The following is a 13,151-nucleotide window of genomic DNA, read 5'->3' on the forward strand; positions in this document are numbered from 1 at the left end:
TATATATATTTTTTTTTTTTTTTTTTTTGGACACAGAGAGAGAGATCACAAGTAGGCAGAGCGTCAGGCAGAGAGAGAGGGGCAAGCAGGCTCCCCGCCGAGCAGAGAGCCCAATGTGGGGCTCAATCCCAGGAACCAGAAATCACAACCTGAGCCAAAGACAGAGGCTTAACCCACTGAGCCACCCAGGTGCCCCTAAAGATATATATATATATATATATTTTTTAAAGATTTTATTTATTTATTTGACAGAGAGAGATCACAAGTAGACAGAGAAGCAGGCAGAGAGAGAGAGGGAAGCAGACTCCCTGCTGAGCAGGGAGCCTGATGCGGGACTCGATCCCAGGACCCCGAGATCATGACCTGAGCCGAAGGCAGCGGCTTAACCCACTGAGCCACCCAGGCGCCCCAAGAGATATATTTTTTTAATATTTCATTTATTTATTTGATAGAGAGAGAGAGCAAGAGCAGGAAAAAGCAGGGGAGTGGGAGAGGGAGAGGGAGAAGCAGGCTTCCCGCTGAACAGGGGAGCCTGATGTGGAGCTTGATCCCAGGATCCTGGAATCATAACCTGAGCTGAAGGCAGACGCTTAATGACTGAGCCACCCAGGCGCCCCCTGAAATAATAATTCTTAAAGTATCTACCTCTTTGGGGTTGTTTTGAAGATTAAATGGTTAGTTCATGCATGTAAAAATATTAGAGTACTGTGTGGCATATTCAATAAAATAAATGTTTCCAAACAAAGCAAAACTCTGTTTTGTCTCTGCTATTGTGGGCACTGTGATTTTTTTTTTTAATATTTTATTTGTTTATTTGACAGATAGAGATCACAAGTAGGCAGAGCAGCAGGCAGAGAGAGAGGGGGGAGCAGGCTCCCCGCTGAGCAGAGAGCCTGATGCAGGGCTTGATCTCAGGACCCTGAGACCCATGACCTGAGCCAAAGGCAGAGGCTTAACCCACTGAGCCACCCAGGCGCCCCGGCACTGTGGTTTTTAAAGCATTTTATTTAAGACTCTGATAGCTAGGGAGATGCAAGGGAACAAGGTTAGTAATAGCAGATATTCCTCCCTCCTTTGTTCTTATTAATACCCAGGCTTTTCAAGCCTTTAAAAATAAAAGTTCCAGGGTGTCTGGCTGGCTCAGTTGGTGGAGCGTGCAACTCATGATCTCAGACTCATGGGTCAAGCCCCACATTTGGTGTAGAGATTACTTAAAAAAATACTAAATAGTAAATGATAAAAATAAATTACAAAAATAAAAGTTCCAGGGCACCTGGGTGGCTCAGTGGGTTAAAGCCTCTGCCTTTGGCTCAGGTCATGATCTCAGGGTCCTGGGAGAGAGCCCCGAGTCAGGCTCTCTGCTCAGTGGGGAGCCTGCTTCCTCTCTCTCTCTCTGCCTGCCTCTCTGCCTACTTGTGATCTCTGTCAAATAAATAAATAAATAAATATTTTAAAAATAAATAAAGTTCCAGCAGCAGCAGCAAGTGTTCTTGTTCTGTTTGTTTTGTTTGTTTTTAAGATTTTATTTAATCATTTGACAGACAGAGATTACAAGTAGGCAGGCAGGCAGAGAGAAAGGAAGGGAAGCAGGCTCCCCGCTGAGCAGAGAGCCTGACTCAGGGCTCTCTCCCAGGACCCTGAGATCATGACCTGAGCCAAAGGCAGAGGCTTTAACCCACTGAGCCACCCAGGCGCCCCAAGTGTTCTTGTTTTAATCTGAACCTGCTGGGGAAGTATCTGGGTCCTGGGTAGTGAGAGTGTTGGTTGTATCTGGTTATCAGGTGGCTTCTCTGGGTTGGGGGAGTTTTCATGGGCTGGATGACTGGACAAGATTTTATTTTTACCTTTATTTTCAAGAGCTCTTCACCTCTTAGGATTCAGAACTATAAGGATGCTTTTCCCTATTTTGAAAATGGCGGGGATCGGGGAACAAAAAACAAATTGGGGTTGATAATGGCTTGAATACGTCAGCTACCTCAACTGCTCTACCTTTGAGTTCTCCAGTGCCCAAAGAAGCATAAGAAGTTAGAGAATTATTTACTGCTGTTCTTTTTTTAAGTTGACAATCAAGGAGACAGTGTAGTAGAAGAAAGGGCACTCTTCTACTTACGGGGTGCAGGTGGAATGATTAAACTTAGCTGAACATGGCTGTCCTCTCAGCTAGTCAATATCCTCATCCATGAAATGAGGACCTGTAAGATTATCTGGTCTACCTCCTCTGTGAGGATCAGTAAGAAGAGGTGTGTGGGGCGCCTGGGTGGCTCAGTTGGTTCAGGTCATGATACCAGGGTCCTGGGATCGAGCCCTACATCGGGCTCTCTGCTCAGCGGGGAACCTGCTTCTCCTTCTCTCTCTCTGCCTGCCTTTGCCTACTTGTGATCTCTGTTTATCAAATAAATAAATAAAATTAAAAAAAAAAAAAAAAGAGGTGTGTGAGGCCCTGCTCTCGTGTAAGGTAAATGGAAATAGAGATGTTTCTAGTGTCCCATTCTCTTTCCTCACCAGGAGTCCCGGCCGCTACACGTTGTGCTGGGAAATGAAGCCTGTGATTTGGACTCCATGGTGTCAGCTCTTGCCCTGGCTTTTTACCTGGCAAAGGTGAGTCCTTAGTGACAGAGTCCCTTAGAATGAAAAGATCTGGATGCAAGACCCAGCTCTACGACTTAACACTATTTAGTCTTGGGTCAGTTAAATTCCTTAACTTTGTGGAGTCTCAGGTTACCATCTGTAGAAACTGAAACGATACTATTTTGCAATGTTGCTGGGAGGATCAAATGAATAGATGTATTTTGAAGAATTTATACATCATAAAGCAATATTCAGCAGTTGATTATTGAGTTCTTCTGGGTACCAGTGATGTCATGCCCAGGTCAGCTCTTGAAGACTGATAATCCCTTCTCTGCAACATCTAGAACTAGGTCTTTTCCATGAGTTTTCTTGTTGACCTTCATGTTATGCTAAGGAGGAGAGAGGGCAAGAGTTGTCCTTTTATTTTTATCAACTGGGTAATTGTGGCTTTGAAAAAGGCAGTGACTTACCCAAGATCACATCTCCTTTAGTCCCAATAATCTTGTTGTTTTTCCCATTTGTCCCCAAACGTTTTTCCTGTTTATCCCCAAACGTGTTCTTTTCACTTTCCTGATCCAGACGACAGAGGCTGAGGAAGTCTTTGTGCCTGTCTTAAATATAAATCGTGCTGAGCTACCTCTACGAGGTGACAATGTCTTCTTCCTTCAGAAGATTAACATTCCAGAGTCCCTCTTGATTTTCCGGGATGAGATTGACCTCCATGCCTTGCACCAAGCTGGCCAACTCACCCTTATCCTTGTTGACCATCATGTCTTACCCAAGTAAGTAGAAGGAAGTTAAGCCGATATTTATCATGTGCCATATTGAGTTCTGATGAGTAAGAAATAGAGGAAGAAAGAATTTCTTCTCTTGGGGATCTCACAGGCCACTTGTGATTGCTAGGTCATATCAGATACAGAAAATACTGCTAGTTCTTCAGTTATGCAAGTAGCAAAGAAGAAATAGAAACATGGAGAGGTCAAACTGAAGGAGAACTCAAATCATTTAAATCTGCCTTTGGTATCATTATTTTGTGGCAGATTTATTGTAGTAGAAGCCTTTGAATAATGGTTGCAACTCTATTTTTAATTTTTTATTTATTTTTAATTATTTCCTACATAAGGCAATATCTCAGTTGCATTGTGATGGGTGTTAGAGGTGTGTGATAACCGACACTCTAGAGGACAAGAGGTGCATGAAGGATGGGGTAGTGAAATGTACTCAAGGGGAGTGGAGGGTGTGAGGAAAGGTTTTCTAAGAGAGTTGACCCTTGATCTCATTCTTGAGTGTTTGCTCCTGGAGTGGGGAGGCAAAATAGTTAGGAAGAGCATCCAGGCGGAGAAAGGAATTAATATGAGCAAAGCCAGGCAGGCATGAAATAGCATAGTGAATTGGGAGAACTGGAATTTGTTTTGCCTGACTAGAGCATAAAATGTGACAGAGAAGTAGGATAGACGAAGAGGTGAGACTAGTGAGGTGAGTGGGGACCAGATGGTGGAGACCCTGTAGGCCCTGCCAAGGAGACTAGACTTGGTGTTAGGGTCGTGGGGGACTATTGTGAGTTATATTTATTCCAGATGCTAACAGAATCAAATCTGCATTTTTCAAATGATCATTCAGCTGCTTTGTGGCCAAGAGCTTGTGGGGGGGGGGGTTGTCCAAGATTGGGAGTAGGTCTTTGGTTAGGAAAACTGTTGGAATGATCTGGGTGAGAGATATTGAGGGCCTAGAATAAGGCAGTAGCAGACCCATGGTGGGGGGATGGGGATAGAAGCCATAGAATCTGGTGAACTATATGGAATTTGGGTATTAAGTGGATTGAAATGACAGGAGAGATTTAAATGAGAGATTGGATGTCAAGGGTGTCAGAAAGAAACTCCGAAGGGCATCAGATACGTGGATAAGATACTTGTGGCTGATACTTCACCAAATTCACTTACACACTATTTAAAGATGACTTCAGTTACAGCATGAAAGAAAAGAATTGAGAACAGTGCGGCAGAAGTGGAAGTGCCCAAAGTTCCCTGTGGTTTGCCCAAGATTTGCATTTTCCTTCATGGGTGAGGTGGAGATTTGGTTAAAACCAGATGGAGTGCCCCTAGCTATCTTTCTTTCTCTTTCCCCCCCCCCACAGAAGTGATGCAGCCCTAGAGGAGGCAGTGGTAGAGGTGCTAGACCATCGGCCCATCGAGCAGAAACACTGCCCTCCCTGCCACGTTTGCGTTGAGCTGGTGGGGTCCTGTGCTACCCTGGTGACTGAGAGAATCCTGCAGGGGGCGCCAGAGATTTTGGACGGGCAAACTGCAGCCCTTCTGCATGGTGAGGGTGGCTTTTGGTTTAGGACAGTAGAAAGGTCTATTTTTTTTTTTTTTTTTTAAGTCTGGATCCTCATTCTTTCTTTCTTTTTAAAGATTTTTTAAGATTTTATTTATTTATTTATTTATTTAATTTATTTATCTCTGCTGAGCAGAGAGCCCAACGCGGGGCTCAATCCCAGGACCCTGGGGTCATGACCTGAGCTGAAGGCAGAGGCTTTACCCACTGAGCCACCCAGTTGCCCCCTTTTTAAAGATTTTATTTGTCAGAGAGAGCACAAGCAAGGGGAGAGGGAGAAGCAGACTCCCCACTGAGCAGGGAGCCTGATGTGAGACTCTATCCCAACTTCTAAGTTTCTTTAATGGAATTTGGCCTACAGAAGGAAGGTCATCTCTCTCTGACTTGATTTCAAATTCTCCAATGATTGGGATGCTCAGGCACCCTTTCTGCCTTTTCCCCGTTTTCCTGCCTACATTTTAGTTTGGATTTGGGAAGTCTTACTCAAGACATAGTCCCAGTTTCTTGTTTCATTTTCAGTGGGTTTGCTGCATGGTCTTCTCTGTATTATGTCCGTCTGGTTCGAGGGTTATATGTGTTCTAGAGGGCACAAATGGAAGGCCATAGGATTTGAGTTCTGTCTTGTCTCTACAGGAACAATCATCCTGGACTGTGTCAACATGGACGTGAAAGTTGGAAAGGCAACCCCAAAAGACAGCAAATATGTGGAGAAATTGGAGGCCCTCTTCCCAGATCTGCCCAAGAGAAATGACATTTTTGACTCTCTACAAAAGGCAAAGTTTGATGTATCAGGTGTGAAACAGTAAACTGACTTCTCTCCCTTCCACGTGAGAAAACAGATGGGCAAGACTTGTCTGTTGTACTTTTTTAAAGATTTTATTTATTTATTTGACAGATATCACAAGTAGGCAGAGAGGCAGGCAGAGAGAGAGGAAGGGAAGCAGGTGCCCTGCTGAGCAGAGAGCCAGATGCGGGGCTCGATCCGAGGACCCTGGATTCATGACCTGAGCCGAAGGCAGAGGCTTTAACCCACTGAGCCACCCAAGCACCCCCATTGTACTTTTTTTTAAGAGAGACAGAGAGCATGCAGAGTTGGCAGGGAGCGGCACAGAGGGAGAGAGAAAATCCTGAGCAGGCTCCATGCTCAGCACAGAGCCCAACATGGGCTCAGTCTCATGACCCTGAGATCATGACCTAAGCCAGAATCCAGAGTCTGCTGCTTAACCAACTGAGCCACCCAGGCGCCCTGATTGTTCACTGTATTCTTGAACACCACTGAAACAATTTCAGAGTATGCATAATGATTTAAGCTTTATGGCAGAGAGAACCAAGGTAGTATATGAGTCTGATCATGAACTTACCAATCATTTACTAGATTGTTCTTTCCTGGTTATTGTGTAGGAATAGGAGGAATATATAAGATTGTCAGGTTTCGGGGCTCCTGGGTGGCTCAGTGGGTTAAAGCCTCTGCATTCAGCCCAGGTCATGATCCCAGAGTCCTGGGATCGAGCCCCACATCGGGCTCTCTGCTCAGCAGGGAGACTGCTTCCCTTCCTCTCTCTCTGCCTGCTTCTCTGCCTACTTGTGATCTCTGTCTGTTAAATAAATAAATAAAATCTTTTTTAAAAAATTAAAAAAAAAAAGATTGTCAGGTTTCTAGTCTAATCAGGGAACATAGGTATATAAGTAAAATCTGCTGAAGGAATACTAAATTATCTGAGAGATCTAGATGATTGTTTAGGGAAGTAGAAGAAACATTGAGGGTGAATATACAAAGGACAAAGGAGGAGAACAAAAAAACTTTTTTTTGCCCAGATACCACCTGTTGACATAAAAAAAAAAGAAAGAAAAGTACCACATGTACTTGTAGAAAGTTAAAACTGTGAAGAAAGGGGAAACAGCAACTATTGTGACTTAGTTATTTAAAATAATTTTTTATTATGTAATTTACATTCTTGGTTATCTCCCTATTGCCTCCAAAGAGGGGGTGTGTTTTTCCTCATCCTTGACCCATCTTGGTGTCCTCAACTTCCTGGTCAGGGGACCCTGGGCTCTCTTGTTTGACCCCTGGTCTCACATCCATCATCTAGGACTGACTACCGAGCAGATGCTGAGAAAGGACCAGAAGACCATCTTCCGACAAGGCACCAAGGTGGCCATTAGTGCAATATATATGGATTTGGAGGTAAGAGCAAGGTGGAGGTGTGGGTGGGGAGAGAAAGCCCTCAGTTATATGTGCAACCTTGCCCCTGACTCCTGGCTCCCCTCTGTAATATATCTCGTACCTGTGTACCTTTTGTCATGTCTGCTGTCACTCCAACAGTCCATGACCCCTCACTGCACCACTGTGATAGGCTGCATACTGGTTTTTCTGCTTTTGCACCCTACAAACCATGCTCCCCACAGCAGCCAGAGTGATCTCTATAAGATGTAAGTCCAAAAAAAAAACCACAAAATAAAAAAGATGTAAGTCAGTCAAATCAGCCCTTTCCTTTGCTGCCTTTTCATTGCATTCCTTTTTTTTTTTTTAAAGATTATTTATGTATTTATGAGAGAGAGAGAGAAAGAGCACACACAGTCAGGGAGCAGCAGGCAGAGAGAGAGGGAGAAGCAGGATTCCTGCTGAGCAGGGAGCTCGATGTGGTACTCAATCCCAGGACTCTGGGATCATGACCTGAGCTTAAGGCAGACGCTTAACGACTGAGCCACCCCGGCATCCCTCTTTGCATTCTGAATAGAATATAAAGGCCCTGGTATGGTTTACAGGGCCCTCCTTGTTCTGGCCTTCATCTCTCTCTGTCCTCATCTCCTTCCAGCCCCACTCCTGCACTCACAGTGCTGCAGCCACACTAATTTTCTTTCTGTGCACTGAAACCATTAAGCTCATTCCCACCTCAGGGCCTTTGCACTGGCTTTTCCCTTTGCAGAGCTGGCTCTTTCTTATCACTCAGATCTTAATTCAGATGTCCCCTCTTTTAAGAAGTTTTTCCTGACTGCTATTATTGACATAATATCCTCTGTGCTTAAAAATCTCTTAACAATTTTTGAATTTTGTTCATAGCACTTAATGGACTGAAGTAATCAATTTTGTGGTTTCCTTGTTTATTACCTATATTCCTCTGGTAGTTTATCAGCTCCACCAGAGGTGGGACCCTGTCTCTTTTGTTTCTGCTGTATCTCTAACACCTTTGACAGTACCTGGCTACAGTGGGTGCTCAGTAAATTTTGTTGAATGGGTGACTGAATTTAACTTTGATAATGGTATTTTATTGCTGGTTCTATGTCATATTGATTTAAATCATTTGACAACCTGATCTGAACACATTCCTTCATCATCTGTACAGCTTTCTACTAAAAACTATGTAAAAATACTAAATAATTTAAATAAAACAAGAGAGCCAGGTCTCTTCCCTTGCTGTCTCATTTGAGAAACAAACATAAGAACAGAAAAGGCTTGCTAAGTAGCATAAATTGACACAGTACAAATCAACACATTAGAAATGTGTCAGCAGGGGCACCTGGGTGGCTCAGTGGATTAAGCCTCTGCCTTTGGCTCAGGTCATGATCTCAGGGTCCTGGGATCAAGCCCCACATCCGGCTCTCTGCTTAGCATGGAGCCTGCTTCCCCCTCTCTCTCTGCCTGGCCTCTCTGCCTACTTATGATCTCTCTGTGTCAAATAAGTAAAATCTTAAAAAAAAAATGTGTCAGCAAAGCCTGGTCTGAAATAGCTGATGGTAGTATCCAGGAGAGAAAATACTACCTGAGACTTTGCGAAAGAGTCGAGATTGGCAAAGAAGGAAGAGTCAAGGACGCAGCTGGCTGGTCTGTTGTTATTTGTATGCCCCATTGTTCTGTCTTGGAATAAAAATACCTCTGAGACAAAGGCCTTGCTTGTTTGATGGCAAGAGCAGGAGAGCCTTGTACATGCTAGGCATGTTCCACACATGATCGTGCTTTAAGTTTTAAAACAATCACTTTTTTAAAAAATAAAATAAAACAATCACTTTTAATAACGGTTTAATCCTCATTTTACAAATGAAGAAACTCAAGGCCGAGGTGCTTAAAGAAACTCCTTGAGCATATAGCTAATAGGTCATAGAGCTGAGTTTCAAACCAATTCTATCTGAACCCAAAACCTATATTCTCCCGTCCTACCTATTGCTTCCCAGCACATAGATAACACAGAGTAAATATGAGATGCCTTTCTTAAGGAGTATAAGCCCTAGGTTAAAATGGGAAGAATCCCTTTGTGAGCATATTTTGTTGCTGATGACAAGGAGGGTCCTGCTATAGCCCTTATCGCTGCCCGGTTTGTTCTCTTTCAGGCCTTTCTGCAGAGGTCTGGCCTCATTGCAGATCTCCATGCTTTCTGCCAGGCTCACAGCTGTGATGTCCTGGTCACCATGACTATCTTTTTCAACACTCATAATGAGCCAGTGCGGCAGCTGGCTATTTTCTGTCCCCATGCAGCACTCCGAATGACGGTGAGTCTGTCTCTTCTGCAGCCTGAGGTCTGTATAGAGAGCTCTGCTTGTAAGCACCACCCTGTGCTATAAAAACCTGTCCTTGGGAAGCGCCTTGGTGGCCAGGTCTGTGGAGTGTGTGGTATGACTATTGATTTCCACTCAGGTCATGATCTCATGGGTTGTAGGATGGAGCCCCTCATGGGTGGGGGGGTGGTCAGCGCTCAGTGGGGGGGTCTGCTTGAGATTCTCCCTTCTGCCCCCCTCTCCGTGCATGTGCACTCACGCGCTCACTTGCTCTCTCTCTCTCAAAAAAATAAATCTTAAAAAAAAAAAGACCTCCTTGGCTCATATATATATATATATATATATATATATGTATTTTAAGAACATAAACAGCGGGTGAGACAGAGGGAGAGGGAGAAGCAGACTCCCTGCTGAGCTGGGAGCCCGCCATGGGGTTCAACATGGGGCTGGATCCCAGGACGTGGAGATCATGACCTTACCTGAAGGCAGATGCTTAACCATCTGAGCCACCCAGGTGCCCCTTGATTCTTATATTTACATAGGAGTCCCTTGACCTTTTTCCAGAATCCTCCCTCCTTGCTTTTTCCCATTCTCTCTATATGTGAATAGTCTTAATTGTACTATTGTTGAGAAAGAAAGATTCCAAAGAGACTTGGAGACACAGTTCCTGTCTAGAAGGAATTTTAAATCAGATTAAAAAGCCATGTTATAGAGACTCCTGGGTGGCTCAGTCATTTCTGGAAGCAAATATAATTTCATTTAGTGGAAGGTAGTTTGGCATTGTGGGAAGAACTACAGTTTTATTTATTTATGTGAGAGAGAGAGAACGAGCGAGCACGCACAAGCAGGGGGAGTGGCAGGCAGAGGGAGAGGGAGAACCAGACAGCCTGCTGAGAGAGAGCTCAATTCGGGGCTGATCCCAGGGTCCCAGGATCATCAACTGAGCTAAAGACAGATGCTTAACTGACTGAGCCACCCAGGCGCCCCAAAAACTATAGTTTTAAAAGGCTAGACATGTTTTCTGTCCCAGATTTGCCACTTACCTGCTCCTTGGGCTCAGGCAAGTCAGTTGACTTCTGAGTCAGTACATAGCTAATATCATCCAGTGATTAGTCTGATGTCATCATTAAACATAAGATCGCATGGCAAGCGCATTGCTCAGCTCAGAGTAAGCACTCAGCGAATGGTGGCTCTTACTAATCATGTCATGAAGGAAAGGGCCATGGGAAGGGCCTTCCCCAGCCTTCCAAAATGTCCCTGCCTTTTCCCCATCACACCCCCCTTTGCTGTTCTCTGAAGCTGTGCAGATAGCTAAAGTCTCCCCCAGTGCACCCCTCTTCTCACAGTGTACCGTACCTTCTCTTCTTCCTCCCATGGTAGAAATTATATAAGAGTGGTTTAGAACACTGGCTTTGGTGGTGGTCCTGGGTTCAAGTGTTAGCTCTGCTTCATTCAAACTATGACCTTAGGCAAGTGACTTAATCCATCTAAGCCTCTGTCTCCCTACCTGTAAATGAGGGTAATACTAATACCAATCTTACAAGGTAGTTGTGACGATTCTATGAGATGATAACTGTAAGTGGTCAGACCCCACACGGTGCCTGGCATACCTTCTGCCCCCACTTTGATCTTTGATCTATTCATTCTTTATGCCTCTGTCTTGCCCCTGACCTCAATTTAGATGCATGTCCCATTATAGCTAAGGATCAAGATCCATCCAGTTTTTAAGCACTTGAAACAACACTATGTCAGGAGCTTGGGGTCCTGGGTTGTGATTCAGACTCTCCCATCATCTACATGATTTTGCTCAAGATACTTAATCTTTTCAGGCTTGGGTTTATTTATTAATTAAATGAAATATATGATCTCAAATGCGTCTTCTGTTTCCAAATATTATTAGCTAATGGGCCTTTTTCAAAGCAATAATACTGAACTCTGGGTGATTTAATTTAAAAAAAAAATGCTTTTCTGTCAAAGAAGTCTCTAACTTGGAAACCACAGATGTATGCTTCCCCACCTTATGCACCATCTCCCCACCCCGTCTCCTCTGTAGATCTGCGGAGTTCTGGAACGCTCCCATTCTCCATCCCTGAAGCTGACCCCTGCCCCCAGCGCCCACCCGCACCTCCAAGCCTATCTTCAGGGCAACACCCAGATCTCTCGGAAGAAACTTCTCCCTCTGCTCCAGGAGGCCCTGTCAGCATATTTTGAGTCCATGCGGATCCCTTCTGGGCAGCTGGAGACAGAGGGTGTGTGCCGGGAGCAGGCCGACAGGGAACTGGACAGGGCGGGTAACTCCCTGTTTCCCGGACTGAGTCAAGATGAGGAGGAGCCCCCACTACCCCCGACGCCCATGAACAGCCTGGTGGATGAGTGCCCACTGGATCAGGGGCTACCCAAACTCTCTGCCGAGGCCATCTTTGAGAAGTGCAGTCAGATCTCGCAGTCACAGTCGACCACAGCCTCCCTGTCTACGAAGTGACTGCTGGGAGGGCACAGGATGGAGAGAGAGGTTCCTTGAACCACTTCAAATGCATGTTTTGAGATGTGTCGGCGGTTCTGTCTTTGTGGCTCCGGGATCTGGTGTACTGTGTTCGTGAACTGGAGAGAAGAAAGAAGTGAAAGAAAACAGCTGCTTTAGGGATGGCTTCCTGCTTTTTCCCCAGATCTCTACCAATCAGACAGGTCGTATTATTTAACTGAATTCTTCAAACCTGCGTTGACTCTCCTGTATTTCCTTTGCCGAGGGTACAGTGTGATACCCACACAGTGCCAGCAAGCAGCTCAAGAAGGCACCCCCTCCGTAAGGCTCTGTGACAGAACCAGTATCTCTCATGGAACCATTCATTGTCTCCGTGTATTCATTTATGCTCTTATTCATTCAGCTATCGATTGAATACCTACTTTCAGCTAGCTAGAAAATAGAGTGTGCTTTGCAGACTCCTCTTCCAGTTTTCAGCAGAATCCATCTCCATGACCTCTTTCTGTCCCGAGTTAGGTATGATAGCCGAGGCCGAGATGGCTACTTTTGTATTCTGAGCTGATGATGACTTTTCTAAGATCGGTGGGGAGCAATTAAGAGACATCATCTTCTGTCCTGGTCAGCTGGCCTGGCTCTCAGTTTCTCTGGATCCCTCGGTCCCAGAGCCACGGGGACCCAAGAAAGACCCAGAAGACCCCTGGTGCTTAAGAGTTCAGGAGACATCCAGGAAAGCCTTAAGACCCCATAGGCACTCTTCCCAAAAGGCAGAAGAACTGCAGTGAGAGCCCAGCTCTGGGCTATGCCTTGGAGGCCCGGCAATTTCTTGTCCGTCCCATTCTCTTCTTGCTCATGTTGAAAGGAAGTATGGAGTTCTTACACCGACTGCCGTGAACTGTGTGTCTCTTGGTGAGACACTTCATTTCTCTAGGCCTCATCTGCCCCATCTGTAAAACTAAGGATCTGAACTGGATATTCTCTGGTATTCTGTGATCTGCCTCTTGTTGCCATCACCTCTTTCCTGGCTTCTCTGTATTTGTTCATTTCTCTCCTCCCTGGGAATGCTCGGGGTGGCCAAATTGTCTATATTTCTATGTGATTTTATCAAGGGACTCAGCCTCACGTAGCATGTACAGGGGTATAATTCATCCCATTGTGACCCAGCAGAGAACTCCCCCACCAACTTGTTCTGCATGTGTAGAGTCTCCCTTTTCCCTTCAGACCAACTGGTCCCTCTTCGTCCTGCCCCACAGCCCAGCTTCTTGTACGTCGCCTGTGG

General features: G+C 45.1%; 1 protein-coding gene across 2 annotated transcripts in view; it reads left to right on the forward strand.

The window, feature by feature from the left end:
• Positions 1 to 12,347, forward strand: part of PRUNE1 (prune exopolyphosphatase 1) — an 18,661-nt gene extending 6,314 nt beyond the window's left edge. Inside the window, exons 2-8 of one of the 2 annotated variants that reach the window (XM_032843717.1) lie at positions 2,506 to 2,598; positions 3,148 to 3,350; positions 4,703 to 4,887; positions 5,536 to 5,694; positions 6,993 to 7,087; positions 9,229 to 9,387; positions 11,447 to 12,347. In XM_032843717.1, coding sequence (XP_032699608.1) covers positions 2,506 to 2,598; positions 3,148 to 3,350; positions 4,703 to 4,887; positions 5,536 to 5,694; positions 6,993 to 7,087; positions 9,229 to 9,387; positions 11,447 to 11,875 — 1,323 coding nt within the window. In that variant the 3' untranslated portion in view covers positions 11,876 to 12,347. Of the gene's footprint in view, positions 1 to 2,505; positions 2,599 to 3,147; positions 3,351 to 4,702; positions 4,888 to 5,535; positions 5,695 to 6,992; positions 7,088 to 9,228; positions 9,388 to 11,446 lie in introns of those variants that run through there. The other variant, XM_032843718.1, reaches the window with a different exon arrangement.
• The last annotated feature ends 804 nt before the right edge of the window (positions 12,348 to 13,151 follow it).

Source organism: Lontra canadensis, unplaced genomic scaffold, assembly GCF_010015895.1.
Source record: "Lontra canadensis isolate GAN:19392208 unplaced genomic scaffold, GSC_riverotter_1.0 scaffold142, whole genome shotgun sequence".
Lineage (NCBI taxonomy): Eukaryota > Metazoa > Chordata > Mammalia > Carnivora > Mustelidae > Lontra > Lontra canadensis.